This window comes from Heterodontus francisci, chromosome 25 (assembly GCF_036365525.1).
Source record: "Heterodontus francisci isolate sHetFra1 chromosome 25, sHetFra1.hap1, whole genome shotgun sequence".
Lineage (NCBI taxonomy): Eukaryota > Metazoa > Chordata > Chondrichthyes > Heterodontiformes > Heterodontidae > Heterodontus > Heterodontus francisci.
In genome coordinates this window covers 55,139,820-55,167,590 of record NC_090395.1, presented here as the reverse complement: position 1 = coordinate 55,167,590, position 27,771 = coordinate 55,139,820, and the positions used below count along the sequence as shown (strand labels likewise).

General features: G+C 41.1%; 1 protein-coding gene across 1 annotated transcript in view; it reads left to right on the top strand.

The window, feature by feature from the left end:
• Positions 1-2,491: 2,491 nt before the first annotated feature.
• LOC137384022 (LHFPL tetraspan subfamily member 5 protein-like) overlaps positions 2,492-27,771 on the top strand; it is a 137,140-nt gene continuing 111,860 nt past the window's right edge. The window contains exon 1 of the mRNA XM_068057588.1: positions 2,492-2,906. Within this exon, the coding sequence (XP_067913689.1) occupies positions 2,492-2,906 (415 nt within the window). The remainder of the gene's footprint in view (positions 2,907-27,771) is intronic.

Below are 27,771 nucleotides of genomic sequence, written 5' to 3'. Positions count from 1 at the left end.
CGACTCTGATAGATTGCGTTTTGACTTTCTACATGTCCTGTTATTACTTCCTTAATAATGGATTCTAACAATTTCCCAATGACAGATGTTAAAGTAACTGGTATATAGTTAGTTTCTTACTTTCTGCCTCCCTCCCTTTTTGAATAAGGGTATTATATTAGCATTTTTCCAATCCACTGGAACCTTTCCCACATCCAGGGAATTTTGGAATATTATAACCAATGGATCCACTATCTCCGCTGACACTTCCTTTAAGACCCTAGGATGTAGGCCATCAAGCCCTGGGGATTTGTTGATTTAAGGATCTGCTATACTTCCCCTGCATATCTTGTAGATCTATATTAAAATTAGTTTTAAAAATATGAAACCTGCAGTTTTAATTGCTTCTGGTTTTTCAGTCCATTGCTTTTTTGTTTTGCAAATACAATATAGAGTTTTTTAAACTAATGTTTCAACTGCTTAGTTCCATAAGAATACAAAAGTGAGTAGTTAGTTTATTTTGAAATTGTTGGATACAGCAGCTTTTAATCTTGAACATTATTTTGAATCTACAAGAGCATAAGATGAATAAGATATACATCAAAGTCACGATTTGCCATTTCTGAATCTCTCTCTCTGCACCTAGTATGATGGATTTACAATCGGGAGCTATCAATCACTGAACTACATTCTGTTGGAATAGAGAACTTGGGTAAGTGATTAGAATTCACCACTGTAAGACCTTAAAATCCGTATTTTGGTGACAACAATTATGACTTGAAATGTACTAACATTGATACAGTGGTGATGCAGTGGCATTGGAATGGCCTGATAACGTTATCTCTTAAAAAGCATATAGATTTAGAAGAACCATCTCTTTGTCCCTGGTTTGATGTATGTATGTGTCTTTGCAGTAGAGTTCAAGAAAAATTATTTTCCTAAACTGTCATTATAAAGCATGGATCTTTCTCTGATTTTTTGTCTTCCATGCAACTGCTTCAAATGTACCTTTGCTTATTATAGCTACAAGTCAAAAACCTGTTGCAAAAGTAAAACAGCAAAGGACAGAAAGGGAAACCTACTTTTCTCTGTCTTTCTTATTCTTGTTGGCATTTATTTATTTATAGATACAGCACTGAAACAGGCCCTTCGGCCCACCGAGTCTGTGCCGACCATCAACCACCCATTTATACTAATCCTACACTAATCCCATATTCCTACCACATCCCCACCTGTTCCTATGTTTCCCTACCACCTACCTATACTAGAGACAATTTATAATGGCCAATTTACCTACCAACCTGCAAGTCTTTTGGCTGTGGGAGGAAACAGGAGCACCCGGAGAAAACCCCACGCAGACACAGGGAGAACTTGCAAACTCCACACAGGCAGTACCCATGCAGTCATATAAATTAAGGAAAATTTAAAGGAGTACAAACAATTCTCAATATTTCTTAGTCCAGCCAAATCCGCTTTCCTATTCATTCCTCCATAGAATCTGGATGTAGTAAGATCTACAGGGGTACTTTTCTGACTTTGTTCTCCTGGTAGGCAGCCTTAGCTGGGAGCGCATATCGGAAATTTAAGTGCACAACGATCAGTGGAAAGTTGCGTGCAGTGCACAACCAAGTTTCTAATCTTTTCTAAGTTGCTAATGGTAGGCGAGACTCCTCTTTAAAATCTTTAAATCACAAAATTAGCTCTTATAGATTTTGTTCAGTTTGTCATGATTTTGCCTTTTATCTGACCTCATATCTCTGGATATTTCACAATCAATGTTTGAGAAATATTATTGACATATATCGTGCTTTCTTCTGTCTAAAATATTAAAGCCATTGTGACCTGATATTCGAAAAGTGTACCTTTACTGAAAAAATGTCTTCAAACGGCAATTATGCTAGCAGCAAGTCCTACAAAATTATTCATATTTACCGTTTTATTCGATTATACTACAAATTGTCCCTCCCTTTTTGTAATAACTGTCGCACCAATGGGACCCACAAGCACACACTTGAAAAATACATTTCAAAAACAATGAAAAAGCGTGTGATCAACCAGTGTTAGGAACTTCTTGTCCGATTCTCTCGCTGATTTGAGTAAAAGAATATGATTGACAAATACTTTCTTTAATGGAGTTATTGCCTTTTTAATAAGCCAGACTTCCCCAAGTCTGCTCTGGGAGTTGCGTTTGCACGTCAATTTCGCGTCACTCTCAAACTCTGTTCTCACGAAGCTGCTGTCCATGGTGCTGAAACTCTCAGCTTGTAGAAACCACCCTGCAAAGAACAAATAGCGGACCAAGGCGATTTAAACTGAACACGAGACAGAACACATTCGAGGCGGCAGAATTTATTTGTGTGTAGTTAAGACCCAGCGGTTCGTTTCCTTAGCAACATGACTCAAGAAGAAGCCAGCGAGAAAGCATCTTAGGATCCGCATCAAAAAAAAGAACGAGCAAAGCACGAACTGGTTTAAGACCTTTCTTGTTTGAAAGCCTCTTAAATCTTTAAGAATGGGGGACAAAATGCTACCGGCCCAAGAGGCTGCTAAGATCTACCACACCAATTATGTGAGGAATTCCAGAGCAATAGGTGTTCTCTGGGCTATCTTTACTATTTGTTTTGCTATTATAACTGTGGTCATTTTTATCCAGCCCTACTGGATTGGCGACAGCATCAATACGCCCCAGGCTGGCTATTTCGGACTATTTCATTACTGTATCGGAAACGGACTGACTCGGGAGCTGATCTGCAAAGGAAGTGCCCTGGATTTCGGCTCTATCCCTTCGGGAGCCTTCAAAACTGCCATGTTCTTCGTTGGCATCTCCATGCTTCTGATCATTGGCTGCCTTGTTTGCTTCAGTCTCTTTTTCTTTTGCAACTCCGCCACGGTCTATAAAGTCTGCGCCTGGATGCAACTTGCGTCAGGTAAGTTCCAGTACTGCCAGTTGCCTATCATCTGGACTACTATTCGGTTACTTCAATATTACACCCGGGTAATAACCGTCCTTCTTAAAACCAGAGCTAGGTTTCTGCCTTTCCAATTTTCCTGAGATCTTTTCTTTGGGAGCTACTGCTTTTCGTTCGCTAATGTTACTTGGGTGTTTCCGACGGTGCCCTGTCCAATTGATTGATCTACCTACGATCTCCTCCATTTATTCCGTGACAAATCATAATTTATTTCCCAACAACTTTTCATCCATAACTGTGCGCATATGTTTATTGAAAGCTTGTTGTGTTTCAGAGTTGTAGATCTATGACAGTGCGTTGCCTTATCAGTAATCCCTTCAAGGAATTGGCATAACATGGAAATCCATAGTTTGAAATGTCAGCTAAAGCCTGTAGCTTTAAAACCAGTTGGTACACGCTATTTTGCCCTACTTTAGTTAATCGGCTAATTCTGTTAAATTGTTAGATTGACTTTGCCTGGCAGCTTTATTTCTCCAATATGTTATTAGGTAATCCTTCAAACACCAATATTGCTTCCTCTAAGGCCAATACTTCCCTGCCTAATATTATTACCGACTTTTCCATTAAATGTTCATTCCAATAAAATTGGTATTTAACAATTAGCATAAATTTCTTATTGACATTCTAGTGACTTCTGAAACTCCGCACAACTAGTAGGCTAATGAAAATCTCTTCTGGGAAATTCATTGCATTGTCTAAACTTCATGGGCTCACATGTCTGAGGATAAGATTTCTTTTTAAAAAAAAATATTCAAAATATACTGCGAACTATTGTACCAGTGTTTGTCATCGCAAATTAAGGATGCTTGGTGGCTTTATGTAGCTTGAAGAAGTCCTACATTATGTTTTTCTCCCAGTAAATTACAAGAATAATTATTCATTGGAATTATTCTACAAAATTTCTACACTTGTTAATCAGAGCATGGTTGTATCACAATTAAGCAAACATGAGAAACCCAGTAAAAATATTTTCAGCATATCGTATTTAAAGAAACACTATCTAACTACTCTTTCCTATGTGTCATTTAATCATATTTTGAGGAGAAAATGTACTTAGAATGGAAATAACTGACTGACTCGTACACCACACTATCATAGCTTTTGCATTCTGTAAAACCCTACCAGAAAAATTTCAGAGTGTGGCAAGTTAGGAACCTTTTAACTCTGCAGGAACTCTTCTATTTTGATGCTTTTACACATGTATGCATGCAACTAAAGCATTTAGCTTTGGGTAAAACCAATTGTATCAAAGTTGCTACAACTCATGCATGTAGAATTAGAAGAGGAATCAAATGGACTAGAGTGGTAAAGACATAAAACAATTTTTTGGGGGGGTAAATTGAAGAAAACATTTTTGTTTGACATTTTGATCTTAAGATATTCATAGTCATACAAAAATGCGTTGTGGATTTTTATTGCTCCGTTCTTCAGAAAATGTAGTTGATAACGGTCAAAAATAAGATTTGATGCTGCAATTATGGAGGGTTTAGGCATAGCAGACACTGGAGGGTAAATCTTGAGAAACTCCATGTCACCAGTGGGGCATCACACACTATAGGTATCTGACTTTGTATGTCCAATCTATCTGATTTTACAATCAGAGCAATTAATGAGGCTGGCTTACCAGAACACACAACCTCATTTCTCATAATAAAGCTTGCAGCCCCAGTTTTTATGATGTTTGGGGGCAAGGTTCTACCCACAAAATAAATTTCATCCATAAGAAGTGGGTGCATGACTGTCCGGAAGCATTCCTCTTAAAGAGAGAAGGTAGGTTTGCAGGGATGTTCTGTGATTTTATTTTCCCTTTGCTGCAATTTTCTCAAGGCATTGACTGAATTTGCTGGGAAGAAATCCATTTTAGCACTAATGTTTTGTTTTTCTTTTCCTTGTCAATACCTTTCTTCATTATTCTTTCATACTGCTGTCTTTCACACTGTCTCTTTGAAAGATGTGAGAATAGGTATTTCCAGATTCTATATAATTAAGATCAGGAAGGTAATTCATGAGGAGTCAACAAATGCACGTGCAATGACCCTTAGGTATCTTTGGCCACATTTATCACTACCATGGGACCTGTAGCTGAACGTCGAAAGAGTTCTGTCTTCACTGCCTCTGCTTCTCAAAACAGGCTGCCCAAAGTTGCACAATCTACTGCACAATGATCTGTGCACAACACTTACATTAAGAATAATTGTTCCATAGAATTGAACAATTTTTCATGCTACGGCATCCTTCTAAGCCACCCAAAGGTGTCTGCTATATCAGACAGACTGCAGTTCACACATACCAGGGAAGTATTGTTTACATGCAGCAAATATCCCTGTGGAAAGGAGGCTTCAACTATACAGGACTCAAAGCATCCACCAGATAGCAGGGTCCCTTTCAGTGCTAAGAATCACACATAGTACTCAAGTGGCCATCAGGGCTCTTCATATAAACTCCATGACCTTCATGAAGAACTGAGCTCAATACTAAGATGGTATCTGACTACAGTAGCATCATCATATATGTCAGTGACCATTAACTAGGAAGCAGCCATGATATCTCCATTATGCAACGGTCAACATGCATCCCCTTCAGAAAATGTGAGCAAACACTGAGTAGATGCCTGTTATGAGGAACCAGAACATCCTCTACATCCTTGGTTGCTGACCCCACTGAGTACCCCTCCCCCAAACAACAGAGGAGCATTTCATCATGGTTACCTCAGCATATCTTTTTTGCTCCTCAGCTGCCACCTGCAACTGTAACAAAAACATGCCTTGTAGCTTAGGCTCAAACAAACAGCATTACAAAAAGATAATAGTTGTGCATATGCTTAATATGGTACCACCTGAGGAGTGTGAAAATGTCCAACTTCAGGTTGTTACATACTTGATGGGCCCCATAAGGAATGCATGTAAAGTGCACACTCACCTTCATCTTGCTCCTGGAACCAGCAAAATTCTTTCTCATTTAGAGGCAATGGGGGAGGGAGCTGGGTGTCTTCAGTGACTTGATGGATGACTTCTGTCCATGCAGCCTGCATCCATACTTTTACAGGAGGGAAACCTTCAGCCCTAAATAGGGCCTAGCTCATTTGGTGCACCATCTGCAGCAGAAGCTTCAAATCTTCCATTTCAAAGCAATCAGCATTGCCTCCACTGTTCCATTGTGATCAATTACTTGAATCTTCTAAACTGACTGGCTGTTGCTTTGTAAGCATTGCTCTCATCAGATTTTGCACTGTCTACCCAAGTGTATTACAGGTCACACCTACTGGGCAAACCTTTCCTGCAACCTTTTCAAAATAGGGTGTGGGACTTACATTGCAAATTTCTACACCTCGCAGTGTGTCTCCATCCCACAGGCTTATGCAAACCAAATTTTACCAAGATTCATGTATCCTTTTATATTCTTCCTTTTCAAATGCATATCTAATTCAGCTTTACATGATGTTGTAGTCTCTGCCTCAATAGTCACATGTGGTAAAACATTCTATGTTCTAATAATCCTCTGCCATCTAATTTCCCTCTTCATTCTTTTAGACATCTGAGTCTACGTTCACTTGCTATTGATTCTCCAATCAGTGGTAGAAACCTGTTAAATGAATACAGCATGCTTAAAGACTTTTAAAAATCCCATTTAATTAAATAGAGAGAGACAACCAAATCCTCAGCCTTTTTACATTAATGTTGTTTAAGCACAGTTATTAGGTCTAATATCTGAAGCATAATCCTGCAGTTACTATTACAATAGAAAGTACTTTATCATAGATCTATAGTCAAAATAGTGCTCTCAATATGTACTATGGTCATTTAACTGCTTTCACCAAAAGACAATAAGACTTCATCAGACAACAGTTTTAAGCACAATCACATGAATGAGGTAAATAATAGCAGTAACCACTTTCAGTTCAATCTACAGGTAATTTAAGAAAAACGATTGGTTATATTTAACAACAATAATAGGATGAAAGATTAGTTGGCAACTTGGCGAGTTCAATACAAATCCAGGCAAGTATCCTTATCTTCGCAGGAGTTTGTAACATTTCTTTAAGGCTCGTCAAATTTAAACAGTATGACAAATTTGAACAGCACTACATTGGGAAAAGAATGTCAAAGAAGTACATTTTGGTATGAAGATTGAAGAGGCTACTTAGTGGTTGGAAAATAAGTGTCTAAATGGAGTAGAGAAACAGAGATGTGAGGGTCCAAATACACAAATCCCTAAAAGTAGCAAGGCAGACTCATAAAGCCATTTAAAAAAAAGCACTGGGATTCATTTTTAGAATTGAAACCCAGAGAAGTTATGTTAAACTTGTATAGAATCTTGTTAGACCACACTTGGAGTACTGTGAACAGTTCTGGTCTCCATATTATTATAAAAAAGACATAGAAGCACTGGAGAAGGTGAGAAAAGATTTACGAGAATGATGCAAAAGCAAAATACTTCAGATGCTGGAAATCTGAAATAAAAACAGAAACTGCTGGCAATACTCAGCAGATCAGGCAGTATCTATGGAGAGAAAAACAGAGTTAACGTTTCAAGCCTATGACCCTTCATCGATCCCTTTGTGCCTGGCTTCTGCGCCTGTTTACCTATTCTCGTGCTCTTACAAGGTGGTTCCCCAGTCTCAGGAGTCTGGGAGGTGAAAGGCCAATCATTCACTGAGTTCACTTGAGATGGCCGTGGTGGGCGACCTTTTAAAATAATCTGGCCCTTGAAGGTCTGTTGTATCTCAGCATCAGCTGAGACAGTCTGGGTCAGCTGGCTGTGTGAAACCAACAAATGCACTGGGTCAGGGGGCTGGGTCAGAGACAGGACAGCTTGAGCCTCTTCCATGGAGCTAATATAATTGTCAGCAGGCTGTGCCTCTACATGGCCACTGCTCTGCGTGAGAACAAAGTGAAGAGTGTACTAATATTTTGGAAGCCGCTATTCATGCTCACCACACTCCTGCTCATTCTTTCCTTCATTGTTTGAAAACCTGAGGAGATGCTCATCCCCAGAGGCATGATGGCAGCAGTCTGAGCTTCCTGCTAAGCTGTTAAAGCAATAACCAGGGGCTCCATCATTCTGGGCCCTACTGCATTGTGCATGGAGCTGTTCCATCCCCCTGACCATGCTACTGCACACTAGTGCATGGTTTGAGCCTCCGAGTGCGGACACCGCCTGCATATCCTGTGAAGTATGCAATGCCATACTCTGAGCTGGTGCTTGCTAAAGCAAGGTCAAGTGAAACGGAATCATCATGAGTGTTGCTTTTCCATCTTCTCAGCCACTGGCCCTCTACATTTGTTTCACCTGAAAGAAAAGAGAGTGACAAGGATTAGTTAGTGTCAGGAAGAAGCAGAGACAGATGAATGAGTACTGAAAGGAGCTGCCTTTTTTCCTATGTATTTGTGAGGGTGAAATTCCAGTGAGAGTGTCAGATAGCCAAGAACCCTGTAGAACGCATCCTTCAGCATGTCCATTGCCTTTGCCCTGTGATGAGCCATTCCCATGATCTTCATGATGTCCTCCTTGACTGGGGGAAGGGACCTGAATGGAGACTCTACCGCCTTTTGTCCTCACCTCGTCACTACTATTGCTCACAAGCTTGGCTGACAAAGAAGAAGAGAGAGTGTTAGTTTTAGTCTAGTGAGATGCTTTGAGGATGTGTACATTAGGGTAGAACAGAGGTGCTGCTGTGAAGGGTGGCAGACATGTGAGGAGGTGAAGGCAGTAATAGTAGGTGAATACAAGATGCAAGAGTGTGGCATTAGGAGCAGAAGAAGGTGGAATGAAGTATGTTGCAGTGAACATAGGAGATTGCCTGTAATCAGGAGAGGGAAGAGCTATGAATGCTAGGGCTTCAGGTAGTGCAGGGTCACTCAGAGGGTAATGAGGTAAGAGTTAGGAACCTTACCCTACCAACCCTGGTCAGGTCTGTATTGCAACCATGCCCCAGGGTGTTGTTCCTGATGCGGATGTACTTTGACACCTCCATGCAAATTGTCACTGAATAGCATGTCGACAAATTTTTCAGTCCCTTGGTGGGAGGAGGATATTCCTTTCCTGCTGACTTCCTCCACCAAAATCTCCTATATTGTATCTGAGAAGTTTCTTCTTGAAGCTTTTCTTTGGTCTTCCATTTTCAGAAGTTGCCTTCTGGTTGCACGGCCCCTTTAAGAGGAGCAGGCTGCCGTTAAATTGTATACAGATCCGCACTATTCCTACAGCCCTGTTAAGGGAACTGGCAATCATTAGGTTGCATTAGGAGTCCACCTGTTTAATGACAATGTGAACTGAGCAATTTCGCCTTCTCCGTTCACCCATGTGATCAGTGTATGCAGCCTGTGCAGCACCGATTCTAAGCCATGAAACAGGCCCAAATGAATTTCTATCGCATTTTTTCCACCAAAGAACTATTGCCAATGTGGAGCATTTTTGTATATCGTTAACATAGATGATCAGAAGTGAGGTGTCATTTTTTACATTCATATATCAAAATTTGCTCAAAGATTTTAGCTTCCATTGCTTCAAATAGTTTCTTATACATGTTTTTCCATTTATATGTTTTGTGAATTCTCTTTATGCTTACCTTTGGCAGACAAAGGCATAACAACCTTTTGACCAAGTTCATATACTCTTTCGTTTCTGAACACAGTTAGTAGTCAGACAGTTACCATTCAGTGTCGTATTTGCATATTGAGTGTTGCCTGATACTTTCAACCTCAGTCCCTTTATAAAAGCACTCTAAATGTAAATGGTAGCTGTTATAGTTATGCTTTCCAGTAATGATTCCACAACTACAATATCAGATTGTACATAGGTTTTAGACTATGCTGCATTGACTTGATTCCCTGGTGGATAAATCTAGAATTGGCTAGTTAAAACTTAATTTAGTAGTGAAAATAATTTCTATGCATATTTGAGGTAATCTGAGGATTTCAGGAGCGTTTCTTGGTTGAAGTAAGAAGATGCTGATTTTCAGGGTTTTTCAGTGTCATCTTGTCTCACACTCTTACATCCGAATTGGAAAGTTGTGGATTCAAGCACCATTCCAGGGCTTGAGCACATCATCTAGGCTTACACTTCAGTGCAGTACTAAGTGAGTGCTGCACTTTCGGAGGTGCCATCCTTGGAATGAAATTTTAAACTAAAGCCCCATCTGCCACCAGTCGATGTAAAAGATCCTCTGGCACTATTTGAAGAAGGGCAGAGAGTTTTCCCTGTGTTCTGGTCAACAGTTCTTCTTCAATCAATGCCAACAAAACAAATTAACTGGGCATTTATCTCATTGTTGTTTGTGGAACTTGCAGCACAAAAGTTGGTTGCTGTGTCTGCTTATAGAACATTAGTTGCACTATAAAACTAATTCATTGGCTTTGATGTGCTTGGAGGTTGTCCTGAAAACATGGAAGATACTGTATATGTGCAAGTTCTTCATCCAGACAATACAAGAAATTGAAAAAGAGCTTATAGAATTGTATATTTATATTATAGTATTTAACAAAAAGTTGTGGCTTTCTGAAGAAAGAATACACATCTTTAAGTGATTACCACAGATTATCCTTTTTTACTTGTCATTTAACAGATACATTTTTAAATGAGTAGTTAGTTTTAATTATTTCTTCACAATTTTGTTGGTTATGGGTGAACTGGACTTTTTAAGGAATTGAACAGGTTATTCAGAAGAATTTCTTAAAAAATTGTAGTATCTAGTCAAAGAAATCAGGTCCCAGTTAAACATCCATGGAGACCTAGCTTTGCCCATAGATCTTTTTTAAACAAGTAAAATATAAAATTAAACTTACTGATCCTTCTTTGTAACACACTAGTTTTTTTTTAACAGAACAATGGGAATAAAACAGGGGCAAGAAGAAATACCAAGGAATGTACAAATTAAATGTGACTTACAGAGTGACAAGTTCATACTTAAGGCTTGTTAACTTATGGAATTACAGTAAATATAGTCTTCTTCTTCTTTGGCCTCCTTGTCTCAAGAGACAATGGGTAAGCGCCTGGAGGTGGTCAGTGGTTTGTGAAGCAGCATCTGGAGTGGCTATAAAGGCAAATTCTAGAGTGACAGAGCCTTCCACAGGCACTGCAGGTAAAATTGATTGTCGGGGCTGTTACACAGTTGGCTCTCTCCTTGCGCTTCTGTCTTTTTTCCTGCCAACTGCTAAGTCTCTTCGACTCGCCACTCTTTAGCCCCACCTTTATGGCTGTCCGCTAACTCTGGCAATCACTGGCAACTGACTCCCACAACTTGTGGTCAATGTCACAGGACTTCATGTTGTGTTTGCAGACGTCTTTAAAGCGGAGACATGGACGGCCGGTGGGTCTTAGATCAGTGACGAGCTCGCTATACAATGCGTCTTTGGGGATCCTGCCATCTTCCATGCGGCTCACATGGCCAAGCCATCTCAAGCACCGCTGGCTCAGTAGGGTGTATATGCTGGGGGTGTTGGCCTTCGAGGACTTCTGTATTGGAGATATGGTCCTGCCACCTGTTGCCAAGGATTCTCCGGAGGCAGTGAAGATGGAATGAGTTGAGACGTCGCTCTTGGCTGACATACGTTGTCCAGGCCTCGCTGCTGTAGAGCAAGGTACTGAGGACACAGGCTTGAAGCACTCGGACTTTTGTGTTCTGTGTCAGTGCACCATTTTCCCACACCCTCTTGGCCAGTCTGGACATAGCAGCGAACGCCTTTCCCATGCGCTTGTTGATTTTTGCATCGAGAGACAGGTTACTGGTGATAGTTGAGGCTAGGTAGGTGAACTCTTGAACCATTTCCAGAGCGTGGTCGCCGATATTGATGGGTGGAGCATTTCTGACGTCCTGTCTCATGATGTTCGTTTTCTTGAGGCTGATGGTTAGGCCAAATTCATTGCAGGCAGCTGCAATCCTGTCGATGAGTCTCTGCAGCCACTGTTCTGTGTGGGATGTAAATGCAGCATCATCAGCAAAGAGGAGTTCCCTGATGAGGCCCTTCCATACTTTAGTCTTCGCTCTAAGACAGGCAAGGTTGAACAACCTGCCATCTGATCTTGTGTGGAGGAAAATTCCTTCTTCTGAAGACTTGAACGCATGTGAGAGCAGCAGGGAGAAGAAGATCCCAAGCAGTGTAGGTGCGAGAACACAGCCTGTTTCACGCCACTCAGGATAGGAAAGGGGTTTGATGAGGCACCGCTATGCTGAATTGTGCCTTTCATATTGTCACGGAATGAGATGATGATACTTAGTAGCTTTGGTGGACATCCGATCTTTGCTAGGAGTCTGAGGAGACCACATCTGCTGACGAGGTCAAAGGCTTTGGTGAGATCTAAGAAAGCAACGTAAAGGGGCATTTGTTGTTCACGGCATTTCTCCTGTAGTTGGCGATGGGAGAACAGCATGTCAATGGTGGATCTCTCTGCTAGAAAGCTGCACTGTGCCTCAGGGTAGACACATTCAGCCAGCTTCAGGAGTCTGTTTAATTAGACTCAAGTGTAGACTTTCCCCACTACACTGAGCAGGGAGATTCCACAGTAGTAAGTATAGTAAGCACAAAGTTTGTGGAAACATTCAACAACCAAATGAATAGACTCTTAGTCTAACAAGGAGATATATGTTTGATGCCAGGTAGGAAGAAGATAAAATGTTTGTGTTGGGTCCAAGGGCTGAATTTTATTAGCGCTCCACGCTCCTTGGCGACGCGCTGTGAAATCGGCAGCTTTTTGACATGGGAGTGCCGCCACACAGCCGCCGCAATATTATGCACGGGGCTCATTTAAATTTTGGGGAATGGAGCGGCTGCCCCCAATTATGTAGATGGGGCAGCTGCCACATCCCTGGCAATGGTGCCGGTGCCACTGCTGGTGCCATTTTTAAAGGGCTACAAGCTCTTCAGGAGAGATTTAAATATTTAAAGCTGCCAGTGTCATAAAAAAGTCAATAAAAGTTTCATTTAAATTTTAATCCCCTCTCCCACCACCACCCCACCCCCCCCCCACTGAGTGTTCACTACATATGTTGACCACTCCCCCAAAAAAAGACTTTTGAAATTCCGAACTCCCCCACCCCCCCCCCCCCGAACCCCTTCCCACCATCCCCACAACCAATAGGAATAGTTTTCCCTGCTCCTCCCCCTCACCCTGATAATTTTATTCCTCCCCCCTCCCCACCAGTGTCTTGCCTGGGAACTCCAATGGAGTTCTGAAGGCTCGCGAGTTGCGGCCTGTTGGCTGTAAAATCGGCGTGGGACGGCTGGCGGCAGCAGTTAAGTTCATTTGCATGTTAATTATTTAATTTCAATATTTTAATGAAGGCCCTGCCGTAGCGGGGGTGGGGGGCACACCGAGGCCTGGCCGCCGCCGCTAATATCCGGTGAGGCTTTCTCGCCGTTGTGGGTCATGGTGGACCACTCCTGCTCGCATTTTACAGACTTCCCTGCCATGGCGTCGAGGGGCTGGTAAAATTCAGCCCTAAATGTGAGGCTAAATGATGGGAAAAGCTAAATAATACAAATGGGCTTTCCATGTTCCTAGCTATTTGTGTCCTCACATAACACAAATAATATGCAGTAAATTCAATTATTGTAAATTCCTTGATACACATTTAAAATTTAGTAAAATATGGTAATCGAATAAACACATGATTGCAAGCTAAAGAAATATCCATTTCCATTTACTCTTCCTATTCAATAGGAACATAGTATTAACTTTAATTAACACAGCTATAAAAATAATTCCCATTATTTCATAGCAATTAAAGCATCTATGCTTTTCAAGTCATACTCTATATGCATTACTCATGAAGACATGAGTTTTCACCCGTTTGTTGAACAGATGCTTCATACTGCACCGAAGCATGCTATATCTGATTTGGAGTGCTTGATGCTGACACTGGGGGCCCAAAATATAATTTTATTTTAAATATTTGCTCATGGGATATAAGTATTGCTGGCTAGGCCAGCATTGCTTGTCAATTTCTAATTGCCCTTGAGAAGGTGGTGGATAGCCACCTTCTTGAACAGCTGCAATCCTAGGGATTTCCAGGTTTATGACCCAGTGACAGTGAAGAAACGGTGATATAGCTCCAAGTCAGGATGATGTGTGACTTGGAGGGGAACTTACAGGTGGTGGTGTTCCCATGCATCTGTTGCCCTTGTCCTTCTAGGTGATAGAGGTCAAGTGTTTGGAAGGTGTTGTCGAACAAGGCTTGTCGAGTTGTTGCAGTGCGTCTGGTAGACAGTACACACAGCTGCCACTGTGTGCTGCTGGTGGAGGAAGTGAATGTTTAAGGTGTGGATGGGGTGCAATCAAACAGGCTGCTTTGTCTTTGATGGTGTCAAACTTCTGGAGTGTTGTTGGAGCTGCATTCATCCAGGCAGGTGGAGAGTATTCCATCACACCCCTGACTTGTACCTTGTAGATGGTGGACAGGCTTTGGGAAATCAGGAGGTGAATTACTGCTCTTATAGCCACAGTAAGTTTCCAGGCAAAGATAACTCCCAGGATGTTGATGGTGGGGGATTCAGCGATGGTGATGCTGTTGAATGTCAAGTGGAGATGGTTAGATTTTCTTTTCTTGGAGATGGTCATTGTCTGGCACTTGTTTACTGCGAACGTTACTTCCCATTTATCAACCCAAGCCTCAATGTTATCCAGGTCCTGTCGCATGCAGGCAAGGACTGGTTCAGTATCTGAGCTTACATCACACCTTATGATGGAGGGAAGGTCATTGATAAAGCAGCTGAAGATAGTTGGACCTAGGACACTATCCTGAGGAACTCCTGCAGCAATGTTCTGTGGCTGAGATGATTGGGCTCTAACAACCACAACGATCTTCCTTTGTGCTAGGTATGACTCCAGCTCGTGGAGATTTTTCCTCCTGATTTTCATTGACTCGTTGATGCCATACTCTGCCAAATGCTGCCTTGATATCAAGGGCGGTCACTCTCACCTCTCCTCTGAAATTCAGCTCTTTTGTCCATAATGTCCCGTAGCTCAGTTAAAACAAAGCTCTAAAAAATAGTGGGCTTCTGTCCTTGTTCCGCCACAAATCCACATGAATTTTTATTTGCTTTTTTTGAAAAAAAAAGATAAAGTCATTTGAGTGCCAACAACCAATATTCTACCATTGCTGGCTCCAGCATGGTTATCAAAGTACAGCATATTTTTTCTTTCTGCCTATGTTATTTAAATAAATTGAAGGCACTTTCATATCATAGGAGTGTAGCCAATGACAAAGACATTCTTCATAGTATAACTGCACCCCCTTTAACGAACTAAAGGCATCACCGACTCAAGAAAATGTGGATCTACAACTGTGCCAACAACCTAAGGTTTCAGTAGAGTAAGTGCAGGAAGCTTCCCCCTCACATAGAGTCATTACGGCACCAAAGGAGATCATTCTGTCCATTGAGTCCATGCTGGCTCTTTCTAGAGCAATCCAATCAGTCCCATTCCCCCAGTCTATCTCTGTGGTCCTGCAAGTTTATTTCCCTCAAGTTCCCAACCAATTTCCTTTTGAAATCAATGATCATGTCTGTTTCCACCACCCTCGTAGGCAGTGAATTCCAGGTCAATACCACTCACTGCGTAAAAAGTTCTTCCTTACATTCCCCCACATTTCTTGCCCAAAACATTAAATCTGTTCCCCTAGTCATAGGAACATAGGACCTAGGAGCAGGAGTAGATCATTCGGTCCATTGAGCCTGCTCCACCATTCGATAAGATCATGGCTGATCTGATTGTGATCTCAACTCCACTTTCCTGTCTGCCCCCCACAGCCCTTGACGCACTCCATGTCTATCAATAATCTATCGAACTCAGCCTTGAATAAATTCAGTGACCCAGCCTCCATTGTTTTCTAGGGAAGAGAATTCCATAGACTAATGACCTTTTGAGAAAAATAATGCTCCTCATCCCTGTTTTAAACTGAAGACCTCTTATCCTTAAACTGTGTCCCCTAGTTCTAGTCTCCCCCACAAGAGGAAACATCTTCCTGGTATCCACTCTATCAAGTCCCCTCAGGATCTTATATGTTTCAATAAGATGACCTCTCATTCTTCTAAACTCCAATGGGTATAGGCCCAACCTGTTCAACGTTTCATCACAAGATAAGCCCTTCATCCTCAGAATTAGGTAAGTGAACATTCTCTGAACTAACAATTATATCCTTCTTCAAAAAAGGAGACCAAAACTGTACACAAGTACGCCAGATGTGGTCTCACTAAGGACCTGTATAGCTGCAGTAAAACTTCCCTACTTTTATACTCAATTCCCCTTTCAATAAACACCAACATTCCATTTGCCTTCCTAATCACTTGCTGTACCTGCATACTAACCTTTTGAGATTCATGTACCAGGACATCCAGATCCCTCTGTACCACCGAGTTCTGAAATCTCTCTCCATTTAAATAGTATACAGCTTTTCTATTCTTCCTGCCAAAGTGGACAAGTCCACATTTTCCCACATTATACTCCATCTGCCAAATTTTTGCCCACTCACTGAATCCAACTATATCCTTTTGTAGACTCTTAACCTCTTCTTGACAACTTATTTTCCTTCCTATCTTGGAGTCATCTGCAAATTTAGCTACCATACATTCGGTCCCTTCATCCAAGTCATTGATACAAATTGTAAATAGTTGAGGCCCCAGTACATCCTTGTACGATCAGCTAATGGGAACAGCTTTTCTTTGTCTACCTTGACTAAACCTGTAATAATCTTGTACAGCTCTATCAAATCTCCTGTCAATCTCCTTTGCTTCAAGGAGAACAACTCCAACTTCTCCAACCTAACCTTGTAGTTAAAATCCCTCATCCCTGGAACCATTCTGGTAAATCTCCTCTACACTTTCTTAAGGACCCTCACATCCTTCCTAAAGTTTGGAGATCAGAACATGATGCAGTGCTCTAGTTGTGGCTTCACCAGAGCTTTATAAAGGATTCAGCATAACTTCCCTGCTTTTGTATAACATATAGCAACTGGATCTCTGCATTCTATAGTCGAGCTCAAAGCAATAGGTACACATCTTTGAAGCAGAAATGATGGAAAGCAATTAATGGATGTTACTTTCCCCAAAGAAAGAAAGCGCCTTTATATAGTAACTAAGGGCATCCAAAAACACCTCAAAATGAAGCATAGATACTATTGTAATGTAGGGAAATGCACAACCAATTTGCATACAGCAAGATAAATGTTCAGTTTATTTGTTGATGGTGGTTCAGGGATAACTGTTGGTCAAGACACAAAGAGAATTGCCCTGCTTCTCTTCAGACATTGCCATGGCAGATCTATTCACAGTGTGCCTTTAACCTAAATCTAATGAGTTGCTGACTGCAATGTTTGAAATGATGTGCTCAATTAACAACAAAGATCAAAAAATGGGCCAGGCAGAGGAAATGCTCATAGAAGCAATAAAGCCCCCATCGTAGCACACTGGGGCACCTGCTAGTTTAATGTAAAAATTTAAATTTAAGCAGATAAATGAGACAACGTCCCCAACCCTCCTAGCATAGGCTGGACATCCCACCTTGGACAACTGCCCAACTAGAACATAACTAGACAAGGATGAACTTTTGCTTTCAGTTCATTTGCACCTGAACATATATTTATGCCACTCAAGAGGCAATATTTTTGGAGATAAAAGTAGGGTGTTTACCTGGATGGGAATATTGTCCATGAATGGGCTCCTCTTTGTTGGCTCATAATGGTGCTTTCTGGTGGGACCCCTTTCAGATCCTTTGTTGAGAAGAGGCTGGCAGCAATCTGTAATGCCCACTTTCTCTGGGTCATCTTCTTTGGAACAGTCAACCAGGCAGAAATCTCAGGAAATGATGCAGTAGACATTATGACATCAATCATAGGTCACTGATACTAACTTTCAATATCTTGCCATCTGAGGTGGAAGCTTCCCGACATGAAAGGTTACTCTCTGAATGTGTGTCCAGTACAAAACTACCACTATATTCCTTACTCTGCCTTTTTCACTCTCTCTTGTTTAATCTCTGTCAGATGTCTCTAACTTTATTTCCTACTTATTTCTGTCTGTCCCTAACCCTGTTTCTCACTTTCATCTGATATCTTCATTATATCCTCTTTTTCTGTCTCTTTTATCCTGTCTGCCTCTCTTCCATCCCCTTTTTTTGCTGATTTCTCTGTCAGATAGGTCTCTCTCCTGATTTCTCTGTCACATAGGGCTGCACTTTACATTCCCGCCACCAAAATCGGCATAAGCAATGGCAGTCCACCTGCGGCGACCCATTTAAATGACCGGGGCGGACCGCACCCCCACCGCCCCACCGATTATGTGGAGGGGGTGTGCTGTCTGTCCCTGGCAATGGCATTAGCTGCCTTTGCGTAGGCCTTGACACTATTTTTAAAGGGCTTCGAGCCCTACATTGAAATCTAAATATTTAAAGCTACATTGATCTTAAAAAATTAGATAAATTGATCTTGACCATCTCCCACCCCCTCCTCAATAACCATCGTATTCATTCCCTGCCCTCTCCCCCGCTCAAAACACTTCAAAACGCTTACCTTGTGCACCTGACCTTCCCCCCCACCCCCCCCACAAAGTTCATAAGCTATAAACTTTACCCCTGCCTACCATCCACTACATCAATGAGAGGACTCTGACATTGCTCCCCCCGCCTCCCGCACTGAAAAACTTAGCTGCTCCCGCCTCCCCACCAGTGTTGTGCCTCGGATCCCTGGACAGGGACCCGAAGGTGCACAAGTGCCGGCTACTGGTACAAATATCGCTTCGGGACGAATGGTGGGAGCGAGTAGGTAATATATTTGTTAAGTTAAATTTATTTAAATATTTAAATTTGGCTCCCATCGCCAATGGTGGGGGGGGCTGCCACAAGGCCTTGACGCTGCTGACAATATTGGGCCAGGCCTTCCCAGTGTCGAGACCCATGGCGGGCCTATGCTGGAGGCATTTTCCAGCCCCACCTCCTCACTATGACCCCTGACGTCTGGGGGTCTGTAAAATTCAGCTCACTATTTCTCTTTTAATCCATCTCATTGCTCTCTTTCTTTAATCCAATTTCTTCTGACTGATTTTATTCTCAAGCATCTTTCCAAAATCTGGCCTGTTGGAGTCATAACCTTGCTGCACAGTACTTCAGGGATTCATTTGCATAGGCTTCAGGCATCTTTAGCCAATTCCTGCCCACCATTTGGGGCCTTTGGGCTGGAATTTTTCGTTGGGCGGGAGGTCCCGCCCACCAGCCAAAAAGTCAGGGGCAAGCCTGCCTCCGCTGGGCCTGGGGAGCCATGCCAGGACCTTTTGCCCCCCAAGGCCCTTCCACCCCTCTGAAGCAGGAGGTCCCACCTCCAAGAGCTGCCGTCCAATCAGTGCTGGCAGCTCTCAGTCCCAGCAACGCCACTAGGAGCGGTGGGATTGCACCCAGCTTCAGCAGCAAGGGGGATGTATCGGCCTGGAAATAAGGTAAGTCTCTGGGGCCTCGCTGGAAACAATTGGTCAGGCCCCGGCAAGGGAACAGGGGGTTGGTTGGTGAGGGCTGGGGGCAGGAAATGTTGTGTAGTGGGGGTGGTTGGGCCGTGAGGGGTGGCCCTCCATTGGGCACAGGGTGCCCAATCTGGAGGGACCCCTCAGCCCACAAGGAGGCCACCAGGTTTTACTGAGTAGCCACCTGGGGGACCTCAGCCGCCTGCTGGTTGCTAGTAAAATACCAGCGGTGGTGGGACGAGGCCCTTAAGTGGCAGGTAATTGGCCACTCAAGAGCCTTGATTGGACTGGGGCCGCCACCTCTCGTAAAACTGCAGCAGGGGCGGGAAGGCATCAGGAACAGCACCCACCCCCCCGCCTCGCACTCAATTTTACAACCTCCCCCGTGCTGCCAGCCCACTCCTGCAGGGCGGCGTAAAATTCCGGCCTAGGAGTCCGCATAATGCCTGAAAACATTTGTGCTTTGTGGTCTAATGAGGCCCACAATGTCTTTCTCAGAACAGAAAAGATGAGAAAACTGCCAAGGAAAATGTGCCAGTCCAAACCGGAACATATGTTTATGCCACTCAAGAGGAAATATTTTTAGAGATAAAAGTAGGTTCATCCCAAAGATTGTGTGAAATAATTATCAAAGCCTGTGTAAGCTAGTACAAGCACGATATTTCAAGTATGTAAATCCATTTGTTATCATCAATGGAAGAGTCATTTTTTATTACTTATAGACGCTGCCCTGTTCGAAAGAAATCTAATTTAGGCCTATCTGTAGTCAGAGAATACAATTCAGACATGCATGATAAATGGAAAGAGGATATATTGTCATGTTAGTTATCTGATAATTATTTAAATAAAGATGTTGTGGCCCGATTCTATTTCCAACCTATAATTTGCTATCATCAAATTGTTTATTGCAGAGAGTAATCAGCACTACTTGTGATGCACAGGTACAGATATTTATAGTTACTGTCTGCAGCATCTTTAACAATATTGCAGGTTGCATAAAGAACCTTGACATCTGATGAAATTGGACATGACAAGACAGGAGCTTTGAAGGTAATCTATGTTTCTGACTGACAAAAGTGCAACACAACGAACAAGTCATTAGGACCTCGTAGATTGAAAACCTACAACAGAAATGTCACTGTGACAGTATTTCAACAAGGTGCTTTAAATTCTTCTGATATGTTATCTAGTTTCCTAATCAAGCTGATTACCCAGGTTCATTTAGTCTTCACAACAGTATCGTACCATTCTAACTTAGTTCATTGTTTGTGATTTCCTTTCCCCCTATTAGCAGAATGGAATTGTTTTTAGAACACAATACATTAGTTCATCTTCTTTATGTCATTTTGTATCAGAGTCAAATCTTTTCTTTCCTGTCACTTCTGTGAAGGTGCTACCTTCATTATCTTATACAACATGTACCAGAAACGAACTAATAACATCATGTGATAGTAGGTGTTTCACAAATGGATAAAACCAATAACTTACAGGTACCAGGTCTCAAGTGATAATGCAAGTGCCACAAGTGAAAGAAGCAAAGAAAGGCTTTCACTTGTACAGCATCTTATCAGATCGCTCAGAAATGTGTACACAAGCTTCACACACAACTAATTAGTTTCAAGTACAATAACTGTTGTCACTTGTGCAAAAGAAGAAGCCATTTTGCTCAAGGAAGACCCTACAAACAGCAATGAAATGAATGGCTTGTTACTCTGCCTTTAGGTGGAGAAGCGGACAAAATTTGATTCTGAATAAAACAATCTCTTCTCAAGTCCCCAGGGCCTGATGGCCTACATCCTAGGGTCTTAAAGGAAGTGACAGCAGGGATAGTGGATTGTAATATTCCAAAATTCCCTGGATGCGGGAAAGGTTCCAGTGGATTGGAAAAATGCTAATATAATGCCCTTATTCAAAAAGGGAGGGAGGCAGAAAGTAAGAAACTAACTATATACCAGTTACTTGAACATCTGTCATTGGGAAATTGTTAGGATCCATTAATAAGGAAGTAATAACAGGACATTTAGAAAAGTCAAAACGCAATCCATCAGAGTCGGCATGGTTTTATGAAGGGTAAATCGTGTTTGACTAATTTGCTAGAGTTCTTCGAAGATGTAACAAGTAAAGTGGATAATAGGGATCCTGTAGATGTGGTGTATCTGGACTTCCAGAAGGCATTTGATAAGGCTCCACACAAAAGGTTAATACACAAGGTAAGATTACATGGGGTTAGGGGAAATTTATTAGCTTGGATAGAGGATTGGCTAACCAACAGAAAACAGAGAGTCGGGATAAATGGGTCCTTTTCTGGTTGGCAAGATGTAACTCGGGTGCCACAGGGTTCGGTCCTTGGGCTCCAAATATTTCCAATCTATATTAATGACTTGGGTGCAGGGATAGAAGGTACTATAGCCAAATTTGCAGGTGACACGAAAATAAGTGGGTTAGTAAGTTGCAATAAAGAAATAAGAAATTTACAAATGGATATGGATAGGTTAATAGAATGGGCCAAAATTTGGTAAATGGAGTTTAACGTGGATAAGTGTGAGCTTATCCATTTTGGTCTGAAGAATAGAAAGGCAAATTATTATCTAAATGGAGAGAAACTTCAGAGTGCTTCGGTGCAGAGGGATCTGGGTGTCCTCGTGCATGAATCGCAGAAAACTAGTATGCAGGTACAGCAGGTAATAAGGAAGGCAAATGGAATTTTGGCATTTATTGCTAAAGGAATAGAGTAGGGAAGTGTTGCTGCAACTGTACAAGGCATTAGTGAGACCCCACCTGGAGTATTGCGTACAGTTTTGGTCCCCTTGCTTGAGGAGGGATGTAGTTGCATTGGAGGCAGTTCAGAGGAGGTTCACTAGATTGATTCCAGAGTTGAAGGGTTTGTCTTATGAAGAGAGATTAAGCAGTTTAGGCTTTTACTCTCTAGAGGTTAGAAGAATGAGAGGAGATCTAATTGAGGTATATAAGATGATTAAGGGGATTGACAAAGTAGACGTAGAGAGGATGTTTCCTCTTGTGGGGCAATCTAGAATGAGAGGTCATAGTTTTAGGATAAGGGGTAGCAGATTTAAAACAGAGATGAGGAGAAATTACTTCTCTCAAAGGGTCATGAGTCTGTGGAATTCACTACTGCAGAGTGCGGTGGATGCCTGGACATTGAGTAAATTTAAGGAGGAGATAGACAGATTTTTAATTAGTAATAGGCTGAAGGGTTATAGAGAATGGGCAGGAAAGTGGAGTTGAGGCCATAATGAGATCAGCCATGATCGTATTGAATGGCGGAGCAGGTTCGAGGGGCTGAATTGCCTACTCCTGCTCCTAGTTCTTATGTCCTTATCAATGATATGTCTTTTTATTTATGACCACATTTAAAGTTTCAAAAAAATTGTTTGTTTTCAAGGCTCACAGAAAAGCCATGATTAAGTATAGATGATTGTGACCATTAAATTAATTGAGAGCTTGTAAGAAGCTTGTCACAGGCTAACAATGGCTGATAATTTGAAAAAGACAGCTGTTACAGCAAAATGAATACTGGTGGAGGAAGTTGCTCCTGAGCGCTGAACTGTAATGATGAAATAATAATAGTAGCTTACATGTTGGTTGTCAATCTCAATATATTAGATTAGATAGAAGTGCACATGCACTTAACATTGTCTGTTTTGTCATAGAACTTGTTCCTATCTCATTTTGATAGGTTCCAAAACTCAGCTGGTAACAAAGCTGTAGCAACTTTGCAGTGAGTTACTGCAATATTCTACAAATTCTGTGTTTCCCATAAATTTTAGTGAAGTGTAGGTCACATGGAATTATATAGAACCCAAGGTACATAAGATAGTGATACGTCTTTTTGACAGCACATGCAGTTCTACAGAACAACTGAAATGCTCAGCCACTATATTATGCTGATTTTTTTTCTTGCTTGGAAGCAAGAAAAGAGACTGCGCTAAAAATTTGGAGGCACAATGTATGTTTATGGTAACCACAAATTATTATGAAGCAAATATTTTAAGATCACTTTGGCCTGCCTGACTTTATCTTTTTGTCTGTATCTAGCTCCAACCAGAAAAAATAACCTTTCATTTGAAGACTAAAATTTCATTCCAATTATACTTGAAGGTCAAAAGCTCTAACAGGATTATTAACTGCACAATAGAAGTAAGCTACGTAGCTGTAACTAACCCTAAAAACTAAGATAACATAATCTTCAGTATTGTCTTGTACTATTTTCTGCATTACAAATGAATCTGGCATTCTTCCTGTTTGGATACTGGAGCTTCTTGGTTGTTCTCAGTTATAAATTATTTCTTGAGATTATTTCCTGTACGGCGGAAGAGTATTTTATACAAGAATGTTATTGTTATCTCTAGTGACTTCATTAGACAGTTCAGTGAGCAATCACTGTTTCATAAATTGAAATAAATATATTAAGCAAACAGAATTTCAATGCAATTTTCTCCTTGGTCAATTATAGCATTGTTCTCCTAGCATGTTACTCCTATTTTATGTCTGGTACCCAGGGACAAGATGAAAATTCAAATGAATAAATGATATACAGAGATGCTGCAGATACATACCAGAAAGGTTTAGCTGTACAATATAAATTAATCAAAAATATAAAGAAGTACTTTTGGAGCTGGATACCACCTCCCAAATCCTTCTACCTGGACAGTAAGCCTAGGAATGCTAGCTGTTCTGATTGCTTGGAATGCCTTGCCTTAGGTTAAGTAGCAGGCAAAGTATAATATAGACCTCTCTCTGAACATTGCATACTAACAACAAATTTAAATTGTCCCTGTTAACTTTATTGTTAAAAAATAATGATTGATTTGAGTTTAAGAAGCAACTATCTGGAACCTGAAACTAATTAAGCTAAATTTTGTTTGGTGTGACTTGGCACAATTGTTATTATCAGTGGGTTCCTTTTTTCTGTGACCTGCCACTAGAAGAAATCATTCAAAGTGATTCACTTTTGATTGCCTTTTGTGCTGGTTTGAACATCAGATCAAAGAGAGAGAGACACTTAACAGGCTGGTGTCCCACATTCTGCAGTTTCCTAATTTGTTGTGTCACTAAATAGGTCACTGAGCTTCATGAGGATCATTTCTCATGAAGGTTTTGATCACAGATTCATAGTCAAAAGTTATTCAAGAGAACTGCTAAGACTTCAAATTGTCTTTGAACAGATGGTTTTAAATACAGTATTATATTTACCAGATTTATCTTTGCTTCTGTATAACTTTACTTCTTATAAGACATCGGTCTCTTACTTCTGAGTCAGTAGGATATAAGTTCAAGGCTGATTTCAGAGATTTGAGCACATAATCTGGGTTGGCATTTCAGTGCAGTACGAAGGGAATGATGCATTGTCAGAGGTATCATCTTTCAATTGAGATGTTAAACCAAACTCCTGTCTGCTATCTCAGGTGGACAAAAAAGATCTATGGTATTATTTGGAAATGAGCAGGTGAGGTCTCCTAACTTTTTCTGGTCAACGTTTATCTCAATCAATAAACAGATTATCTAGTCATTTATCTCATTGTTGTTTGTGGGACCTTCCTAAGTGTAAATTGGCTTCTGCCTACATTATAACCGCAATTACACTTGAAATAGTACTTCATTGGCAGTGAGGCATTTTGAAACATCCCGAGGTTTCAAAAGGCACTATATAAATGTAATTGCTTCCTTCCTTTCTTTTCCTGATCTATATCTTCTGTCAGTTTGGCATTTACTGAATATTTGGAGAGATCTGGAGGACACAATTGTTGATAGTGTACAGTGGTATTTCATTTCATATGCTTCAAGTATACAATCAATTTCCAGTTTGTAGGGAATGCAAACTTGTCTACTGAAGCTGATGTTTTGTGCTGCATATGACTAAAAAAAAGGAGAAACAAAAATTACTACAAGGACCACAATGTGCTTCCTGTATTTTGGAAAGACTACCAGAAAAAGGTTCAGCAGCATCCAAAAGAAAAGCTATCCATAAGTGAAGTGGCCCATAAGGTTGCTTTTGCCATAAAGCCATTGAGCTAGTGACCCAAGTGGAGGCCACTGAGTGTATCAGGCCAGAAATCTCCTTGGTTCATAAGTAGGCCCTGGCTGCTCTCTGAGGTAGGTTTAAAACATCACAAGGCACTATTTCGAAGAAGAACAGGGGGGTTATCCCTGGTGTCCTGGCCTATATTTATCCCTCAAAAGACATTGCAAAAACAGATTATCTGATCATTACCACATAGGTGCTTGTGGGATCTTGCTGTGCACAAATTGGCCACTGCGTCTCCTACATTACAACTGTAACTACACTTCAAAAATACGTCATTGGCTGTAAGGCACTTTCGGGCATCCTGAGGCCATGAAAGGCGCTATATAAATGCAAATCTTTCTTTCATAAAGACAATTCACTTTATTCATATATAGTCAAGAAAATTCGATTAGAACTGTATGGCAATTTAATATTTTGAGAGATATATTGCTGTACTATCCAGAATACTGTTTAACATATAGAGAACAGGTTATCAGACATATGTGAAACACAAATGTAGAGTGGGCATTAATCAATTGTTTAAAAAAGTTAATAAAGAACAGAGATATTTTCAGTGCCCTATGACTATCTGGAGTTAATTATGTAGTTAACAATGCAACGCCTAGGAATAGAAGCCGCATTAATGCATTAGAACTGCTGAAGTCTGCTAAGAGATAATTAAGTAGTTATTTTCTGTTCCACCTTTCCATTTTGTTATTTTGAAGGCTTCCTTTCAACTGTTTCTCTGCAAATGCGTTTCTTCCCGGATCTCTTCTGGTTTCAGTATAGGCATTTTGAGATTCGGGGAAGAAGTGGTGTCATCAAGGAATCATTTGCTGTGGTAACATTTGTTTTGTTTTGAGCAAGTAAATCCTGCAGAGTATTTGAGATGCCTGCACTTGTGGCAACATTGATACTCCTTTACATTTGGAAACAATATAGAGCTGCTAATGAGCACCTTTCAGATTCAGCCATGTCGTCCCCCAACGCCTACAAAAAAGCCACAGGCATTTCATTTTCTAAATCTGTAATACTTGATTAGCAGGGAAAATAGCAGACCTGAAGCAAATTTTCACTTTAGCTATGTTTCAGAAATCCCACAAAAAGTCAATCAAAATAAAATCGAAAAAGTCAGAAAAATGTCAAAATGTAATTTTCTCATCCAGCATCTAATGAAATCTTACAAAAGAAAAGAAAAATTCTTTCTGCATGCAATCAGCAATCGTTCGGAAATGAGCATGATTGTTACTGATTTATTTCTTTCAATGTACAATTTGGAAATTAGTATCAGAAGCAGTCGACCAATGAAACAAGATCAGTTTCCCACATCTCCAAGTTTTCTAGCCCATACACTTCTTTAGGTCTCCCTCCATTTTCAACCCCTTTATCAGGGAATTGACCACTCAGTGAGAATACACCTCCAGCGTCCTGAAGAGAGAACCGTCATTGATATATAAAACAAGATTATCACCCCTTCTTGCAGTCTACTTTATTCTGTTCAATAGTCTTTGGACATTTTGCCCTCTGCAGACAATCCCTATCATGTCTGGATCATCCTTACAAGGTCATGGATATTCAAACTTAAGAAATCCATTATGATTCGGAGACTTGATGAGTAAAAACGTGGTTACCTGGCTTGAATCAAGGGGGAAAATTTGGATGAGGGCACAAAACAAGTGTTAATGGATTGGCTGCCGGTTATATACACCTCTCTTGATTTTTACAGACAGGTTGCAAAATGAGCAGCTGATATCCTGCCACTCCATTTTGCGCTCTTGCTGAAGTTGGATTTTACCCCCAATAAGTGATAATGTTAATTTGGAGAGACTGATCTTTTCAACCTTATCTATAAATTCTGATATTCATGGATTCTTTGATTCATCTGCTTTGCTATTGCCTGGTCAAAAATATTCCAGTCGCCTCTTACTGGAAGCTGAATATAGTCAAGTATCCTGCACTCATTGTTCTTCTTAAACCTAATTTTTTTTAATTCATTCATGGGATGTGGGTGTCGCTGGCTAGGCCAGCATTTATTGCCCATCCCTAATTGCCCTTGAGAAGGCGGTGGTGAGCTGCCTTCTTGAACTGCTGCAGTCCTTGGGGTGTAGGTACACAACAGTGCTGATAGGAAGGGAGTTCCAGGATTTTGATCCAGCGACAGTGAAGGAACGGCGATATAATTCCAAGTCAGGATGGTGTGTGGTTTAGAGGGGAACTTGCAGGTTCCCATGCATCTGCTGCCCTTGCCATTCTAGGTTATAGAGGTCGCAGGTCTGGAAAGTGCTGTCGAAGGAGCCATGGTGAGTTGCTGCAGTGCATCTTGTAGATGGTGCACACTGCTGCCACCGTGAGTCGG